We start from the raw sequence: 20,659 nt of genomic DNA on the forward strand, positions 1-20,659 counted from the left end.
GCAAATAATAACAACATCTGCCTCACAGGACTGTTGTGAGGAACAAATGAGATACTGTTTGTAAAGTGCTTTGCACTATAAGACTAGAAACAAATTTATTAAAATGCAAATAAATCTAAACTTTTTTATGTCATGCTTTTTTCCCCTCTCATAGCAAAATTTTGTGGTGACCCTGGAGTTCCTGCACAAGGAAAAAGAGAAGGCAAAAGCTTCATCTACCAGTCAGAAGTTTCCTTTAGCTGTAATGCCCCTTTTATTTTAGTGGGATCAAGCACTAGAATATGCCAAGCTGATGGTACTTGGAGTGGTTCACCACCACATTGCATAGGTAAGGAATTACTAAACGTTAAAAACTTAATATGGAAAAGAAACAAAAATTATATGTAGCCACGGTCTGTTTGATTAATAGACAATTTTTTTTTTTTTGGTCTTAATAAATTATCTTAGAAAATTCTATACCCAGCAATGAATATACCTATGCTCAAAGTGTCAGCAAATTCAGGTCAAACCCCAAAGGTCACTCTTAATATTTAAGTATTTGTTTCTAGAAAAACCTTGGCTTCTGATAGGGGTGGGGAAGCAGTCTTTTCCAATAACAAATATTGTTATCTTGTTAACCTGCCTCCATACATAAACTTTTTATAAATAAAAATTTTCTTTTTAAAACAAAAAACAATGTAAGAATTAGATATCAGCTATAAATATCAAAATGAAGTAAACTTTCAAAATGACTATTGGCCATCAATCTTATATTCTAATTTCTGAATTGGGGAAACTTTCCAACAAGCAATGGCTAAAATTGATTTTATTGGACCAGGGAGTAAAAAGAAAAGTAGAACAATCTACCTTCCTACACATTAGCTTATCCATCCCTTTAACCGGTGACCCAGAAGGAGATCATGTATATTTCTGGGCATTATTGTCCTAAATTTCACTTTTCCATACAATCCTCAAAACAGGTAGCACTGGCTGCTACAAAGAAAACAAAAGGCCTAAGCATAACTCAACATGTCTGTACTTGGCAATTAAATATCTTCAGAGAATCACTTTAGCAAGCCATATTTGACTGAAAAAGAAAAGATGTATTGCTAACACTGTTATCACCATAGTGCCATACCCCTCTTCCAATCCCCTGAAGGGCCTCAAAATAGATACTTATGTAACTATGAAAAGTTGATCACATTGGACACATATAAATGGACCACTGGTCTCATTCTCTGATCTCTAAGAACATCAACATTATTGTTTGATTTTAGTTTCATATAATCTATGAAATGTTCTCATGTTAATCATTCTTCCACTGGTTCCATTCAACCACAGTTAATTTAAAATTGAATTATATAATAGATATAGATTTATTTAACTATCAGAGGCATAATTTGCTTTTAACTTTACTTCAGAGCCCACCCGCACATCATGTGAAAACCCGGGAGTACCACGTCATGGATCACAGAACAATACATTTGGATTTCAAGTGGGTATTTTAAATATGTATTTCAAAAAAGGGCTTATGTCTGACAATTTAAATCTAATTGGAAAGCTTGCTATTTAAAAAAAATGTTTTATCCTTGACAAAGTAAAGCAAGTCACAAAATTGCTTTTATTTTGACATCTTTTACTGAGGAAATGGTGTGTTTATACTTTTATTTTTATAGAACTCTAATTAGAGAAAACTTTTAAAGATTATTCAGTCCATATGTTTGTCACAAGGCACAGCCCCACTATACCCATTTCAGATTTATACGTAGTCTACCATTAAAGGTCTGACAGTGTTACTAAGCAGTCCTTATTGTTTAATAATTTTCTTTATTAGAAATGGTTTGCTTGTCAAACTTCTTTTATCCTGGGTAAATATTCCAATTGTTTAAATTTGTTTTGGGGGTATTTTTTTCCTCCTTCTGTGTGTGTGTGTGTGTGTGTGTGTGTGTGTGTCTGGAGTGACACAAATTGGTTACAATGCCAATATATAACCTGGAGAATAAAAAGTCTATCCAATTAGTTGTTTCTCAGCTTAAGCTAGGGCATATCAAACTTGTTTATAAAGCCCAGTTCACTGCAACTTTTTCTTCTTTTTCAAAAACAAAAGTACTTTGCTCCTAAGTGTTTTCTGTGTCACTTATATGAATGCTTGTCAACAGTTTACACACCTAGAAATGTCAGATAGCAGCTTATACAGACTTTTTAGCTTCAGGACAGAAATTTTCTGCTCAGATAAGAATTAAGAATAATGTTAGTCCAGATATTTGTAAGTTCATCTCCACTGATTCTCAAATTCACAAAAACTCATTTAGGTACATGTGGAAGTCATTTTAACTGCATTGCTTCCACTTAGATACACATTTATAAACACAGAGAAAAAGTAAACAGGAAGCCACGATAATGGAGGTTGCAGTGGGAGAAAAGGAGATCAGAAGAAGAATAAAAATGTTAAATGAAAAATGTCAGATAGGAAACAAGAATAACTGAACAAAAGACGGAAAAAACACAAAACAGGAGGCAGTAGATGATTAGATAGTTCAGGCACCATGAAAGATGATGGGTATTAGAGACTAGAGATGAATAGCTAGAAAAAGGTGCGATCTTTGAAGAATGTAAGTACCAAATGAGTCAGCATAAAACTTCTTTAAGACAAAGAGTGAACAAAGACTTACTTTGGATATTCAGCAAAGTAATAATGGATTGCTAGTTTGACATATTTTCTCAGATGTTATTGATGTGGGAAGACAATTTGACCATAACCTATTATCGTGCAACATGTAGTTGAATGGTTATAATAGAATTCTTTAGCATGGTCAGTCATGTGTAGCAGACATTCTTTCTCTGTCCTTTTCCAATTTGGGTTTTAGTTAGAGATTCAGCAACTTTTCCATTTAAGGAACCTAACAGGAGCCAAAGTGCATACTGAATTCATAAAAGGAAGTAGCCAATTTACACATCGCCCAATTGTAATCTGTGTCAGAGTTTTCCCTAGCAGTGCTATTTCATATGAAATTTAACGTAAGCCTGAAGAACAGCCATTTTAAAAGGAAACACTCATCAAAGTTGCCATATTGCTGTTGCTAAGAATAGTTTTCATTTATCTACAATTCAGTCACAGCATGGGCATGGATTTCATAGCTTTTCCAATAGTTCCAGTATGCTTGAATCCTGTTCAGGTATTAACAAAAGAGTAAGAAAGTGCATCCATCTCTGTTATATCCGCTTTCAAAGAAAACTTCAGATTCACAGTTACTTAAAAGTATTTATCAGTTCATCTAAATTCCATGAAATGGATGGCTAGCCAAATGTATTGGCCCTCATCCTACAGATGGATAAACCAAAGCAGGGATTACACGATTTGCTTTAGTCACAAAACAAATCAGTGTCAGAGCCCTGGAAAGAATACATAGGAGATCTCATAATGCCAAAGTCTGCGGTTTAAGAATTTTATCAAAGAGGAACAACTGAAGTTTTTCATTTGGAGAACAGGATAGCTATGAAGTAAAATTAACAGAAAAAATGACAAAACATTTTTAAGTATTATCAAAGATTTAACATTAATTAACCTAGGCAAGATTTAAGATAGTTAACAGAAATAAATTCTTCATGTTTCTTTACATATCCTTTAAACCATTTAACTCTTCTCAACCATATTCCTGAACTTCTAGAAGCAAGAACTTCTATTGACTGCATGGAATGATACTTATATTCATTGAATGTCATAAAAAAGCCCAACAAAAATTATACTATCTTTCTTTTCAGATATAATTGACAAAATTTATGACACTGAAAGGGGCAACATCCAATAAGAAGTACACTTTCTCCAACACTTTTATTTGTAAACCACTTATTTCCAAAATTATGATGTTTGATAATTTTGTTTTATCAATCATCTGATACAGTAAAAACAATCAGTGTTTTTAAATTATCTATAGAGCAATGACATCAACCATTGGCAAACTCTTAGTACACATGCACTTACAAGTTATGTGGTATAAAAGGATTAAGAGTTTCTCTAGATCCTTTCCCAGTATAATAGTTTATAATTTTTTAGGTCAAATACATGGTATTAAAAAGAAACCAATTATGTTAATATGTAATTATCAAAATATTTTAAAATTTCACAGATACCAGATTAAGAATCTCTGCTTTAATGCAATGAAAAACATGAATAAAATATTAGTTAACCAAGTGATTTGCCACAGCCTTTTTACAAATAAAAATAATATATATTAAACTGTTGAAGCCTGGATAGGTAGATAGATAGACTGATAGATATGATGCATTATCATGATCAAGATTGATGAAGCATCTTTTAATGTACAGCAAACTAACTAAAAAAAGTAGCAAAAGAAAGACAATAAAAGTATTATCTATTAAACATGTGTCACTGGATATGTTCAGTTATCAATTGGTAAAATTCCAGTCCATGCCAATTTAAAAGACTTGTTGATGTGAGGACTTATTTCAGTGGATTTAAAATTGTTTATGTAGTATATTTGTTGTTGCTGAAACTTTGCCAAGAAAACCCCAAAGAATAGGACATGAGTGAAACGACTGAAAAATGATGAAACAGACCAAATCTACATGACAATCCTTCCAAACAACTGAGGACAGTGCAGTTAGACTTCATTTTATAAGATAGCATGAATTACTTACATAATTTATTTATTTATATTAACTAGATGAATTAATCTCACCCTTACTTCACACCCTGGCATGGTTTTTTTTTTTCAAGTTAAAAATCCTCACCCAGTTCTTTCAACTGATCCTTGTAGGTTACATCTCAAGTTCAATAATATACTGTTCTCTCTTCTCTGGATATGATCCAACTTGTTAGTATCCTTCTTAAAATACAATTGCCTGAACTAAAAGCTTTGACCAACATGTAGTCTGATCCATCTAGCATATATATTTGCATGTCTCTTAAAGCCCTTTAAGACCAAATAAATTAATTGATTACCATATCAAATTACAGACACTTCTCAGACTTACACTGCACTTGAATTTGTAGTTCTTTTTCCCATGAGTTCCTTGCTAGCCCTGAATTAGATGTAAACACCTTAGTTGTTAGTCAACACCCTCTTCAATCTGGCCCCAGTAACATTTCCAACTCTATTTACCTTTCCCCTAATTTCCCCTAACTTAATTGTTCTAAATAAAGTGATCTACTACCTGTTTCTAGTAACATTACTGTAATTGTATCTTTGCTTATGCTCTTTTCTCCAAGAGAAAAGGCTTTCTTCCTCCTCCGTATTTGTCTAAGCCTTGACCCTCCTTTGAAATTCAACTCAAACCTTACTACTCTGAAGTTTTCGTCAGTTTCTCTAGTGATGATTCCCTCTGCTGAAAGACTTTAGCATCTATAGCCTTCATCATTTCTTCGTGCTTAGCATATAGCCTTACTTGCAATATATTTACTGTTTCTTGTGTGATTGACGATGCATAATTTTTATTGGGTATTAGCTTACATTACCTTCTTTTAATATTTATTGTTCTGTTTTTTTTTCTAATTTTCCCCACAAAGATTCAGATTTTAAAATATTTTTTCCTCCAAGATCTAGTGTAACTTTTCATCCTGGATATAATAATGAAAATTTATTTGCAATGATGCTCATTCCCCCCTGGATTTTTAAATAGGTAGGAAATGTTATACAGTTTCATTGCAAAAAAGGACACCTCCTACAAGGTTCAACAACGCGAACTTGCCTTCCTGATCTCACATGGAGTGGAATTCAGCCTGAATGTATACGTGAGTATTGGTTGTAGGATAATGGGCTTATTTTTTTTTGTCTCCCTCATATTTGAAAATAAATTTCAAGAAGTACAAGTGGATATCTTTATTTTCTTGAGATGGTTATTACAAAAGTATTTGTCACTTAATTTTTATTCATCACAGTCCAATATCTTTGCAAAAACCTTCCAAGTATAAGTAAACTCTATCAACATATTTTTTTCATTCTCTTTAAAAGCCCTTTCACTGAGCACAACAACAACTGAGATTTACGTTGTACTGTAAAGTTTCCAAAGCACATTCATACGTTATCCCATTCAGTCCTCACAATAACCCTGTGAGCTATGGACTGTGATTCTTTGTATTTCCATTTTACAAATTAGGAAAATGAGTTTCAGAAAAATCCAGTGACTTATTTTTTAAGTCTGTCTGTTATACTAATAATTGCAAAGACAGTCTATAAAGAATCAGTTTCATCCTTCAAACCTCTAAGATCTTGAGAAACTGACTGAAGTAGAAAGAGAATATGAGATTGTTTAGGAGCCAAGAGAATCTTTGGCTTTAAGGACTTTTGTGAGTATAAATTTCATCCTCTAAAAATGTCCTGGCTTTGATTTGCTTCCTAAGCAAGGTTACAATCCTAAAGGACACCTTATGGTTTGAAATATCAGCAAGAATTTGTGTGTGTATGTGTATGTGTGTTTCTCTGGGTTTTTTGGTTTTTTTGGTGGAAATGAGAAAGAGGAGTGAGGGAAGTTGGATAAAAGCATTACTTTGAGAGGAAAAGAATGGCTCTTATTGATGAAGAAGAAGGAAACAGGCCCAATGATTCAAGATGCTATGTTAAAATAAAGAGTTCTGTTAAGTGTTAAAAAATTTTTTTTTTTGCTTAAGTAAAATATATTTTTCACTTTGAACTTTCTATATGGAAAACTTTAGTGTTATAATATCAGAAAAGGCATAATCTAATATACATAGTCTTTGGACATTAACATAATTTTATGTAGGAAGAAATCTTAGAATAAGAATTCATTTTTCCTAAATATACTATTTTATTTTTATATCATTCCTTAGGATAATAGTAACCAAATAAGTGCATTCATTTGTACATTAAAAGCCATCGTGTTGGACTAAAAATGTTAAATCATCCGTGACTCCTAAGTTGTTTTCCATGAGGAAATAATTTATCCTAATAGTTGGAGCAATGTTAGGAAAAACAGGACTTGTGACTTTTTCTGACCCTTCAGTGAAATTTTCCCATGTTTCTCTTTCCTTCATATAGCACACAGCTGTAAACAGCCAGAAACTCCTGCTCATGCAAATGTAGTAGGAATGGATCTTCCATCCCATGGCTATACACTGATATATACATGTCAACCTGGTTTCTTCTTAGCAGGAGGAACAGAACATAGAGTTTGTAGATCTGATAGCACATGGACAGGAAAAGTCCCAGTATGTGAAGGTAATTTCATTCAGTCATCTTATATGGTAAGATTTTAATAACCTAAGTCTTGTAACAGCATTAATATTAAAGAGAAATGTTTCATTTTTTGCCACATGGCTTAAAACTTTACCAAGACAAAGACAGTTCCCCAGAAGGAAATTAGATGGTTTCTTGAATGTGATTATTGAGAAAGAGCATTGTATTTTCATTGTCCATATTATTTAAAGGCTTAAAATTAAACTGTTGTGGGGAAAGAGATAATTTATTGAACAGTTCTGATAGATAAATAACAGAATTTTTTTTTTAATTTTGTACCATAATTTAGAGAATATTATTTCCCAATTAGTCATAGAATGATGAACTTTTTGGCCACATCAACCCTCAAAGGCCATTACTATATAAAGATAGCTCCCATCAGATCAGGGATTACTCATTCCAATGACAGTATAGATTTGTGAAGTGTAGAAATATTATTTTTCCAGTTAATTTTTATATCTTTTTAGATTTTTTTTAATTTTAGTATTTTATTTTTCTCCAATTACATATAGAAACAATTTTTAATATTTGTTTTTAAAATTTTCTGTTCCAAATTTTTTCCCTCCCTCCTTTTCTACCATCCTCTCATTGGGAAAGCTAGCAATTCAATATAGGTTATACATGTCATACAAAACATTTCCATATTAGTCATGTTATAAAAGAAAAGAAAGACAAAAACAAGCTCAAAAAATAAATGTTTCAGTCTGTTTTCATACACTATCAATTCTTTCTCTGGGGAGAGCATTTTTCATCAAAAGTCCTTCAGAGTTATTTTGGAAAATTGTATTGCTGAGAATAGCTAAGTCATTCACAGTTAATCATCTTACAATATTGCTGTTACTTTGTACACAGTATATTTCATTTTGCATCAGCTCATGCAAGTCTTTCCAGGTTTTTCTGAGAGCATCCCTCTCATCTTATCTTATAGCACAATGGTATTCCATCACAATTTGTTCAACCATTCCCTAGTCTATGGTATCCTCTCAATTTCCACTTCTTTGCCCCAAGAAAAAAAGCTGCTAATAGATATACTCATAAGTCCTTCTCTTTGTTTGTTTTATCTTTCTTGGGATGCAAACCTGATAGTGCTATTGCTAGGTCAAAGAGTATGCATGGTTTTATATCCCTTTTTGGTATAGTTTCAAATTACCCTACAGAATGGTTGAATCAGTTCAAAACTCAGTTAAAAACTCCACCAACAATGCATTAATGCCTCATTTTCCCCACATTCCCTCCACCATTTGTCATTTTCCTTTTCTGTACTATTAGCTAATCTAATAGGTAGGAGGTAGTACCTCAGAATTGTTTTAATTTGCATTTTTCCAATCAATAATGATTTAGAGCATTTCTTCATGTGGCTATAGATAGCTTTGATTACTTCAACTGAAACTGTTCATATCTTTTGATCACTTATCATTTGGGGAATGACTCTTATTTTCATAAATTTGACTCAGTTCCCTATATGTTTGAAAAATGAGGCCCTTACCAGAGAAACTTGCTTAAAAGTTATTTTCATATATAACTGCTAACTATATTTTCCTACATCCTATTCCTTGTCCCCCTATTTAATCTATTTTCTCTGTCCTTTTACACTGTCCCTCCTCAAAGGTGTTTTCTTTCTGACTTCCCCCTCCCTCAATCTGCCCTCCCTTCTATCACCACCACCACCACCTCTTGTTCTTTTCACCTTCCCCTCCTGTTTTCCTACAGGGTAAGATAGATTTCTATACCCAATTAAGTGTGTAAGTTATTCCCTCTTTGACTCAGTTCTGATAAGAGTAATGTTCTTTCACTCCTCTTCACTTCCCTCATCTTTCCTTCCACTGTAAAAGTTTTTTCTTACTTCTTTTATGTGAGATAATTTAACCTATTCTACCTCTCCCTTCCCCTTTCTCTTTGAGGGCATTCCTGTCTCACCCCTTAATTTTGTTTTTTGTTTTTTTTTTTAGATATCATCCCTTTATATTCAACTCACACCTGTGTTCTCTGCCTATATATACTCCAACTGCCTTAATAATAAGAAAGTTCTTTTAAGTTACAAGTATCATCTTCCCATATAGTATTATAACCTTATTAAGTTCCTTGTGATTTCTCTATCCTGTTTACCCTTTCATGCTTCTCTTGAATCTTGTATTTGAAAGTCAAATTTTCTGTTCAGCTCTGATCTTTTCATTAAGAATGCTTGAAAATCCTCTATTTCACATAATGTCTACTTTTCACCTGGGGCAGCTACACAGTGAAGTGAATAGAGAACCAGTGCAGGAGTCAGGTCCTCCTGAATTCAAATGTCATCTCAGAAACTTGACACTCAATAGCCATGTGACTTTGGGCAAGTCACTTAACCCCAATTGCCTCATCCTGGGTCATCTCCAGTCATCCTGATGATTATCTGGTCACTGGATTCAGGTGGCTCAGGAGGAGAAAGTGAGGCTGATGACCTGCACAGCCCTCCCTCACTCAAAAAATAAAGTCAAGTGCATGTCATGTCATCATCTCTCTGATGGCATGGTCTTCTTCAGCATGGAAGGACAAACACACACACACACTTTTCCCCTGAAGAATTATACTCTGTTTTGCTGGGTAGGTGATTGTAATCTACCTCCTTTGCCCTCCAGAATATAATACTCCAAGTCTTTCAAAAATTTAATGTAGAGGCTGCTAAATATTATGTTATCCTAACTGTGGCTCCATGATTCTCGAATTGTTTCTAGTTTCTTGCAGTATTTTCTCCTTGACCTGGGAACTCTGTAATTTGTCTACAGACAATTTGTCTACTGAGAGCTTTCATTTGGGGATCACTTTCATGAGGTGTTAGATAGATTCTTTCAGTTTCTCTTTTACCCTCTGGTTCTAGAATATCAAGACAGTTTTCCTTGATAATTCCTTGAAAGATGATAACTAGATTCTTTTTTTTTTTTTATCATGGTTCTTATGTATTCCAATAATTTTGAAATTCTCTCTCCTGGATCTTTTTTCCAGGTCAGTTATTTTTCCAATAAGATATTTCATGTTGTCTTCAATTTATTTTCTTTTATTTTGTTGTATTTTTTTCTTGATTTATCCTAAAGTAATTTGCTTCCAGTTGCTCAGTTCTACTTTTTAAGGAATTATTTTCTTCAGGGAATTTTTGCGCCTCTTTTTCTATTTTGCCAGTTTTTATTTCCAGGGTATTCCTCTCCTCATTGACTTTTAGGGCTTCTTTTCCCATTTGGCCTATTCTCTTTTTTAAGCTATTATTTTATTTATTATTTTTGTACCTCCTTAACTTAGGCTGTTGACTTTTTTCATGATTTTCTTGCATCACTCTTATTTCTCTTCCCAATTTTTCCTCTGCCTCTCATATTTTGTTTTCAGAATCCTTTTTGACCTCTTCCATGTGCAATTAATATTTTTCTTGGAGGTTTTGAATGTAGGAACTTTGACTTTATACTCTTTGGAGTGTGTGTTTTGATATTATCACCATAGTAACTTTCTGTGCTCAGAATTTTTTTTTCTCTCATTTGCTTATTTTTCCAACCTATTTCTTGATTTTTAACTCTTTGTTGTTAAAGTGAGACTCTGCTTCCAGCATGGTGGGAACACTGCCTCTAGCTTCAGGGGTTTGGTGCAGCCATTTTCAGACATATTTCTAGGTACCTGTAAGTTTTCAGTTCTTCCAAGGTGATATGTTCTAAGGAAAGGTGTGTTTACTACTCTCCTGGCTTGTCTCTGGTCTGTGAGTGACTATTCTTTTCTGTCCTGAAAACTTGATGAGGGTCCTACTCCACTGGGGTTGCAAAGCTCTGGTATACTAGTGTTCTTCCTTGCCCTGGGAGTGCCATCCAAGACTGCAGATGGAATTCAAGTATAGGTAAAGCAACAGAGTCTTGCCTCAGTGCTATCAAAGAGACCCCTGTAATTTCTTGACCAGCTGTTCCACCTCCTTACTCTCTGTGAACTGACAGCTCTGGAAGCAGTAGCTGCTGCTATTGATTCAGTGGTTCCAAGGACTGCTCCTGCTTTGCTGGGTCTGTGTCTAGGCTGGTACAATCTATGCTGGATTTCACTGTACTCTTACACAGTTGTGACACACCTTTCCTGCTGACATTCTAAAAGTTATCTTTGGCTGGAAAATTATTTCACCTTGTCCTTTTGTGGGTTTGGCCACTCTAGGTATTGCTTAATGGCATTATTTAAAAGTTTTCAGAGGGGCTTTGGGGAAAGCTCAGGTGAATTACTGCCTTTTCTTTGCCTTGTTATCTCTGCCTCCCAGAAATAGGATTTTTAACAGTTTTAATACCCTCTCAGTAGGAGACATTTTACTTATGTGGGCATATGACTTAGAGGCATCTTTACATTGCAAGAAATCTTAGCAGAATGCATGAATAGTGTAAATATTGATAGGATATTTGTAATTTTAAATAGATAAACAATGATTCATTCTATTAAGGATTCTATTATACCCTTCATTATCTGCCATATGAAAAACATTGATTACAATGTGATAAGAGGTTTCACATTCAAAATAGTAGGATTGTGTCTGATTTTTGTTATATAATTTTTAAGTTTTATTAGAAATCAATGATCCAAATAATAGAGATATGAATTTGAAAATGAATCAAGATATATTTACTTATTTCAATATTTTCTGAAAAGTTTGAGACAGAGATTATCTGGGTACTCACTCCTCTAAAATATATCTAAACCTTAAGATAATGAAGAAATAGTTGTCTGTGTAATCATATAATCATCCTTCTCAAAAGTTCATAGAAGTCTGTGAATATTTTTTAAGTTGCAAAGTTTGCTACATCTTTATTATCACACTTGATTAAAAAAATAAAATTCTATGACACTTAATGTAATAGAACCAAATAATTTTTATTGACTTTCCAACAAAATGTTTCTCAGATATATGTCAAAATCTTACAATGTTCCTTGAAATATGGAATATTGGAAATATTTTTTCAAGAATTGTTTATTACTATCAATGTACAAAATAGACAACTATAAATACAACAAACATGTTTCCCTCGGTCTTGTATTGTTTCAACTGTAAATCCTTAATAGATTGAGATTCCTTCCAGTTGGAAAGTTCTTCCACTTATTTCTCTTTGTAGATGACACTATGTTGATCACATCAAACCCTGGAACATTGCAGAATCTTCTAAAAAAATTTATAATCATTCAAATGAGTTAAGCTTAAGTATCCATGCAGGAAAAAGTCCAATGGAGGGAAAATGCCAGTTGTCTAGACTCTGTTATTCAGTTTGCGGAGATTAAATTGAAAAATTGGTATGATATGAAGTGAACTCTGTCAAAAGGTAAAATGATCACCAGATTCTTAATTTATGATCCTCCAACTTTTGAAAGAAAAATGACTCCCAAATACCATGTTTACCACCAAATGTTCAATTTTTTCTTTAAAAGAAATCTCATTTTTTGTTGATGCCTTTTGATTTTTTAAAATTTTATTTATATTTTCTGAACTTAAGAAATAAAACAAACATTTACATAACAGTAGAATAGAAAAAAATATGATTATACATAAAACTGCAAGTCTATTATGTACAATTTGGTATTCCTTTAAAATATATCCTAAAATTGTCATGTAACTTTCTTTTCTTCTCTCCCCCCCACCCTAGTGATAGCTACCATGAGACACAAATGTGTATATATGTGTGTGTGTGTAAAATAAATATATGTGCACATAAAATATATATGTGTGTGTAAAGATACACACATCTAATTATCAATTATTTCTCTGGATTCAGATACTGTCTTCATATGTCCTTATAGTTAATTTGGGTATTTGTAATAGTCAAAATAAATTATTCATTCAGAGTCATTCTTAAAACAGTATTCTTATTACTGTATACAACATTCTCTTGGTTCTGCTCATTTTACTCTTCATTATTTCATGCAAGTCTATCCATGTTTTCCTGTGAATTTTTCATCATTTTCTTCTCAGCTGTGTGCTATCATATTCTATCATGTTAACAATATGGCAATATAACAATTGCTAAGGTATAGATATATTTTCTTGGCAAATGCTTTAGTTTTCTGGCACCTGAAAATGTATGGAATACAAAATTTAATATAAATGAATATTGAACTTCTTTGCCACCTTCTCTTATTGCCATTCTACCAGAATATCAATCCTCTGTGGCCAGAACAAGCTAGAGTTTCTTTTTATGTTTGTGACTACTCTTATTTCATGGATAATCATGTTTTTCTTAAATCTTTGAATAATTTTGGCTGCCTGTATAGAATGTACCTCTTACCATTTTTTTTTCCTTCTAAGTATCAAAACCTAACTTCCTTTCTGCTGGATTATATAATTATGAGTTTTTCCCAAAGCTCTCTTCTATATCCTCTTCTTTTTTCCCTTTATACTATTTCACTTAGAGATCCCATGAATTCCATTATCATCTATATGTAAATGATTCCCAGATTTACATATCTACCCCTAGTCTTTCTTCTGACTATAGTCCCACTTCTCTCACTGCCTTTAGACCTCTTAAATTGTATGTCCTATTGATGTTTCAAGCTCAACATGTCCAAAACTGAACTCATCTTTTCGCTCAAACCCTAACTTCTTCTGTACAGCTGTCAAGATGATTCCAGTTGTCAGAATCAGTCAAGCTGTCATCCTCAATTTTGTATGACACCGAACATTTCCCCCCCCCTCTCTCTCTCTCTCCCTCCCTCCCTCCCTCTCTCTCTTTCCTCCTTTTTTTCCTCCTGTCTCCTTCCCTCCCCTAGTCCCATTCAAATTTGAGGAATAAATTTTGTAATAATGGAGAATTCTTATAGAATATTAGCATACATTTTAAAAAGAAGAGATTTAAACACTGGAGAATTCTTCACATTAAATAATATATTATATGTTTGTTTGTATGTGTGTCTCATTCTGCCATTTTTTTCAACAGCTGGTTCCAAAATTTTGGTGAAAGATCCTAGACCAGCTTTGGGAACACCCAGTCCAAAGTTAAGTGGTAAGTAATTGAATACAATATCTACAAAACATGGTACACAAATCTCATAGCTCAGGATCCTAATCAGAATCTTGGCTCTGAGACTTAGTATCTATATAAAATTTAATAGTATAACAAAATGATAATATTGTCTAAAATATTAAAAGATAATTTCAAAATAAATCATGTCCTAAATATTTAAATGTATGACTAAAAGATTTCATTAAATTGTATGTTTTCTAGGTCAATGTCAAATCCTGAGTTAACAATTACTATTTAACAAGAAATTTAAAAATCTATGTCTTTGGGAGTGTATCCGACATCCATGGCATTCACATGCTCTCTGAATTGTTGTCTGGAAAAGTCTAGAGACTTATTTAATGCCTAGTCTGGAATCAGAGCCACAAAATTTAGACATGTCCTAGAATGAACCTCTTGGCTTAGAACCAAATTCATTTCAATCCAGAAAATTCAAATAAGCAAACTTATCAGGTGCGAGGGTTATTAAACTAGATGTATTATAGTCATCACTTCCAAGAACTTTGTAGTGTAATTATAGGGAAGAGTCATGCACATAAATCTCATGATACAAGGAAGAATGGGGTGAATGAAAAGAAAAAACCCAGGCAAAATGCTGTGATAAACTTGTGGATAAAATAATTTTCAGCACAGGAGGGGACAGTTAGAATGTTCTGGAAAAGAAAAAAACAAAACAACTTTGTAGATGCTTTGTTACCTACCTGAACATTGAAGGAAAAAAGAGCCTTTAATTTTGATCCTAGACATGGAGAGAACAGGACAAGGACAGAGAATCAGTAACAGTTGAGTTTGGTTTTGATTCTGAGTACCCAAAAGGAGCAGTTTGTGGTGAGGTTGGCAAGATTGGAGCTAAGTTGTAAAGAGTCTTGAATGATCTGATAATCAGGAAGGAATTTACCTACTAAATAAAATATAAAGAGGATTCATTGACAGAAAAAAAGTAATGTGATCATTGTTGATAATTAGTTTTAATTATTAAACAAGCAGTGTGAGGGATGTTTTAGAGAAGTTATAGCCTCACAGATAGTAAAATAGTCAAGGAAATCAATAATTAACAGGCATATATTAAGCACTCACAATATGCCAGGCATTGAGACATACACTGGAAATTCAAAGACAAATTTGAAATAGTTCTGTGTCCTTGAGGTGCTTGCATTCTAATGGAGAGAAAAGCTAAAGTTATATAAGACTATAAATGTATATAAAATGAATTCAAGGTAGTTTAGTCTGAGGACACATTAAGAGCTGCAAGGAGTCAGGTGGAGGTGGGGGGAGGATCAAGTGAGGTTTCATGCGTGTGCCTGAAATTGGGTGGTTGTAATAGGAATGGAGAATAGGAGATGACTGTGAGGAGAAAGAATTGAGAGAACTTGACAGTTAATTGGACATTGGCAGTTGTGGAGTCAAAGTTTTCTCTGAGGTTCCAAGACTGGGTGATGAAAATGATGGAGGTATCAATAAAAAAAGAAAAAAATTAAGGAGAAAGGTGGGTTTCTACTCAAAGATGATGATTTTTGTTTTGAATATGTTTAGTTTATGGTTCTAATAGTGCAATAACATCTGTTCTATATGTCTAGCAAGCAGTTAGGAATATAGGCCTGGAGCTCTGGGGAGAAGTTGAGGGCATTATCACATTCTTTATATCAAAGGCACTTTTATTTTTGTTTGTTTAACTATTATAATAATATCATCCTTAAAAGGACATAAGCTTTAACTCCTTTTCATCTAAGAGTTTAGCAAAAAGGAAGCTATGTTACCAGAATTTTTGTAATATTCATTATAATTTCTATTTGGAATGATTGACTAAAATCACTTGAATATTTCTGGAAGTACCTTCTTAAAGAAAGATTGCATTATGTTCGGGAATTTTAAGTGTAGTACAAATTGAATTGAGCTTAGAATAAGTGTATTTCACATGATCAGACATTATCACTGATTATGTTATATTGAGGTCCAAGTCTCAATTCATTTCAGTAAACATTTCCTAAGTGGCTACTTCATCAAGTTGGTTCTGTGTGTGGTGGCAAGATCATAGGATAAGGTAATAAAGAAGGGAAGGAACCTTTGAAGAATGAAATCTGTGGATAGGTTGGAATACACATTAAGCAAACTAGAAATACATAGTGATCATATGAAATATATACTGATTGCTTGTGAATTGACAAAAATTGAGCCAAAGGCAATAAACTCAGAGATACTATGGGTATTGTGAAGTGCATAAGACTAAAATTAAAGAAAAATTGACTGCAAATACTCATTTCTTCTGATCCTTCAACCAGTGAAATTGTGTTTGCCATTTACTTCCCAACCAAAAGAGAGGAAGAAGAAAAGCTTTATTCTACAGAGCTTTTAGTTTCCTGATAAACTATATATGACCTTATGGGATGGGGTTTGCAAGTCAAACTGTACTTCTGGGAAGTAATTACATGCTTAAGAACATACAGTTAGATCAAGAATGTGGATTTCAGGACCACAACTTAAAAAACAAGAACTATGAACTCTAGAGCAAAGGTTGAATCAGACTGATGAAAATTTGACTTGCAATATAATTGAAAGGGTTTTAAAATTGAAAAGAGGGGCAGGGAGGGTAGGCGGTGAGTTGAAGAGGAAACAACCTACGTATACGTACATATTCACCAAGATAAATTCACCAAGATAAATAACACAATGGGTAGGTAAAATATAGGTGAGAACTAAGCATTAGAGACACCTACAAATTCATAGGAGAAAGAAAAATATTGCATAGTAATTTTATCACTCAATATGATGTAATTTTTTAATGACTCAGAATTTTAATGAAAGGTAGCAAATTTAACTTCAGAGATATCAGAAAGACAAGATGAGATTGAGTACAACACTGGAATATGACTCTGAAATGGTATGCCTTATTTAAAAAAAAAAGTAATATAATAAACCAAATGGTAGGAAGGGTATGACTGTAGTGTTTAGGATTAAGATGTTTTAAGATGGTCTTCCATGAGGCAATCCAATGGAGGGAAACACAGTTGTTCAGTCAAGAACCCCTGATTTAGACATCAATTCTGTCTGAAAATTAAATGTCAATATGATAGAGCTTGTTTGTCTATCTGGTATACAATTAAAATCAAGTGAAAATCATTTTATATTTTATTCACATCTATTCAGTAACTTTTGGTGTCAGTATCATTGAATAAGTTATCTCTCATTATCTGAAGACACAGCATACCTTAATATTGCCATCTACATATTAGCACACACAAGAATACTTATTAACATAATGAATACAGTGTGGGATTTTAACTAATGCGTTTTGAAAAGCAGTATTACTGCTTATATAATTACAGCATTATTTAAATCATAGCTTCTGTGAAATTATAAATCAGTTTTGTGTTGATTTTATAAGTTCATTTTCCCCATCAATTTCTTAGATTATAGTCTTTATTATTATATTATAGTCTTTGTCACAGTGTTATAAATTTTATTCAATATGGCACTATTTGTGTTCACTAATGTTAGCATTTTGTGAACCTTAGTATACTATAATAAATCATCACTCACTGATCAAATGTTTACTGAGTCAAATTCAAGTACATAATCCCAAGGAGTTGATTGTTATGAATGTTTTGTGTATCTGCAGTTCCTGATGATGTCTTCGCCCAGAATTACATATGGAAAGGCTCTTATAATTTCAAAGGAAGGAAACAGCCTATGACTTTGACAGTGACCAGTTTTAATTCATCCACTGGAAGAGTAAATGCAACACTAAGCAACAGCAATATGGAATTGCTATTGTCAGGTACCTTGTCAGAAATTTAAAAAAACTATTCCATGCTTTGATATTTTCATTTTCATCACTTGTCATAATTTTATAATTTACAATTTTATCCAATATTCTATCTATAAATGATGTTTGTGATAGACATTGTAGTTTATGGTTAACTTTTATTGATAGACTATTAAATGAACTTTTTGCTTTATTTATTCAAGTAAAAAACATTCTGAAATAAATCCCCAAAAACCTTTTGTATAGGCAGAATAAGAGGACTTATGTTACAAAATAATTCATCATTTTCATTATCTAGAACTTGTCTATGTGGCACAAGAACAAGAAGAAAATTAAATATTTCAGCAATTCATTTAAACATTTGGAATTATAAGACCTTAATGCCTTTAAATAGATTAGACTTTCTAGTCAGACAACATTCCCTGAGCTTTAAATAATGGCTATTATTAATTTAGAATGTCTATGAATGAAAGTAGAAAGGATGTAAAAGCAGCTAGGTGGTGCAGTGGATATAGTGTCAAGCCTAGAGTCAGGAAAACTTCTCTTCCTGAGTTCAAATCTGTCCTTCGACATTTTCCAGCTGTGTGACTCTAGGCAAGTAATTTAAACCTGTTTGCCTCAGTTTCCTTATCTGGAATATGAGCTGGAGAAGGAAATGGTAAACCACTCCTAGAAGAAATCCCTAATGAGGCCACGAAGAATCAGACAAACTGAAAAACAACTAAACAACAAAGAAAGGATATATTATTCAAATATAATATAATAACATAACAATATAATAACATACTTTAAGGACAGAAATAATAGTACAAAATATTTGTATAATTTGTTGGCAATATTATGCATTTGGAAATTTAGTATTATGTCTTAAAAGAATCTCCATGGTGAGACCAGAGCCAACCAAAGTAGATTCTCTCAACATTCCCCTCCAAACAACTTTAAAGTAATGTTTTACATTATATTTTGGAATGGCAGAAACAAAAAAAGATCAGGATGAAATAGTTTTCCAGACTAATTAAACTTAGAAGCTCCAGGACAGTTTGGGGTAGAGGCCTGTCCAGAGACCACACATGGCAACAGGAGTAGCTGCAGCAGCAGCTTTAGCTCAGAGAGAATAAGAGGAGGAGACAACTGGTGAGAAAGAGATTACAGAGGACCTGATGTCAGCACTGGGTACAGGTGGTACTGATAGAAAACTCCACCATTCATACACAGTTCTGAATTACATTTCCAGAAAGTAGCACTTACGGTCAGTCACAAAGGAGCAGGTACCCTGGTCACAATTCCAGGGCCTAGAGACTTGCTAGTACTTGTCACTGAAGAGGAACGAGGGACATTCCTGGGTAAAGACCAGAGTACAGACCAGGAGAGCAGTGACCATATTTTTCCCCAGATTACACCACCTTGGAAACACTTAAAACTTCCCAACCTGTAGAAGTAACTCTGAAAACAGTAGTACCAAAGGCCTGAAGAATGGTACAGTGTCTCTCCACCAATATGGAGCAGAACCTAACTTTAACAAAAAATTCAAACTCAATAAATAGACTCCAAAAATGAATAAATATTAAAAAAAAAAAGGACTTGATCATAAAAGTTACAACGGTGACAAGGAAGATCAAAATAAAGGCAGAAGACATGAAAACAGCTACAAGCAAAGCCTAAAAGACAAAGCTCAGTTGGACATAAGCAGAACACGGATTCCTGGAAAAGTTAATGAAAGATATGAGTGGTAGAGGCAAAATTGGGAAAAGAAATTAAATGATAAAAAAAAATATATATATAAAGAGATTTTACGGCTTGGTAAAAGAGGTACAAAAAATACTGTAGAAAGAATACCTTAAAAGGTATTAATTAGAACAAATGGAAAAGGAACTGAAGAAAGGAACTTCTTTAAAAAAACAGAATAGGCTAAATGGAAAAAGAGGTACAAATGTTACCTGAAGAAAATTATGTCTTAAAAACTAGGATTTGGCAGGTGGAACATAATGACTCTATGAGACTTCTAGAAACAATAAAACAAAGTCAAAAGAATGAAAAAAAATAGAAGAAAAATGTGGAACATCTCATTGGAAAAACAACTGATGTAGAAAACAGATCAAGGTGAGATAATTTTAGAATTATTAGACTCCCAAAAAGCCATGATTAAAAAAAAGAAGCTAGACATCATATTGCAAGAAATAATCAATTGAAAACTTAAAGATTCTATTAAGAACCCCCTGAAAGAGCTCCAAAAATGAAAACTTCCAGGAATATTATAGCTAAATACTAGAGCTCCCATATGTCAAGGAGAAAATATTGCAAGCAGCCAGAAAGAAACTATTCAAATATTATGGAGTCACATTCAGGATTATACAGGATTTGGCAGTTTCTACATTAAAAGGTCAGAAGGCTTGAAATGTGATATTCTGGAGGTCAAAAAATTTTGGATTACAACCAAGAAGAACTTTTACAACAAAACTGAATATAATCCTTCAGAGGAAAAGAATGGATATTTAATGAAATAGAAGACTTCCAAGAATTTCTGATGAAAAGGTCAGAGCTGAAAAGAACATTTGACATTCAGACAGAAGACTCAAGAGAAATATAAAAATGTAAACATAAAAGACTGATAATAATGGGCTCAATAAAGTTAATTTTTTTGCATGCATTCTCATATGGGAAGGTAACACATGAAATAAAGAATTTTATCATTATTAAGATAGTTAGAAGCA

The 20,659-nt window shown here is 33.1% G+C and overlaps 1 protein-coding gene across 3 annotated transcripts in view; it reads left to right on the forward strand.

The window, feature by feature from the left end:
- The window catches only part of CSMD3 (CUB and Sushi multiple domains 3), a 1,632,969-nt gene that overhangs the window by 1,600,513 nt on the left and 11,797 nt on the right, over window positions 1-20,659 (forward strand). For all 3 annotated transcript variants that reach the window (XM_072603249.1, XM_072603250.1, XM_072603251.1), the window contains 6 exons: window positions 155-328; window positions 1,401-1,474; window positions 5,620-5,731; window positions 6,996-7,175; window positions 14,102-14,167; window positions 17,802-17,960. In XM_072603249.1, coding sequence (XP_072459350.1) covers window positions 155-328; window positions 1,401-1,474; window positions 5,620-5,731; window positions 6,996-7,175; window positions 14,102-14,167; window positions 17,802-17,960 — 765 coding nt within the window. The remainder of the gene's footprint in view (window positions 1-154; window positions 329-1,400; window positions 1,475-5,619; window positions 5,732-6,995; window positions 7,176-14,101; window positions 14,168-17,801; window positions 17,961-20,659) is intronic.

This window comes from Notamacropus eugenii, chromosome 4 (genome assembly GCF_028372415.1).
Source record: "Notamacropus eugenii isolate mMacEug1 chromosome 4, mMacEug1.pri_v2, whole genome shotgun sequence".
Classification (NCBI taxonomy): Eukaryota; Metazoa; Chordata; class Mammalia; order Diprotodontia; family Macropodidae; genus Notamacropus; species Notamacropus eugenii.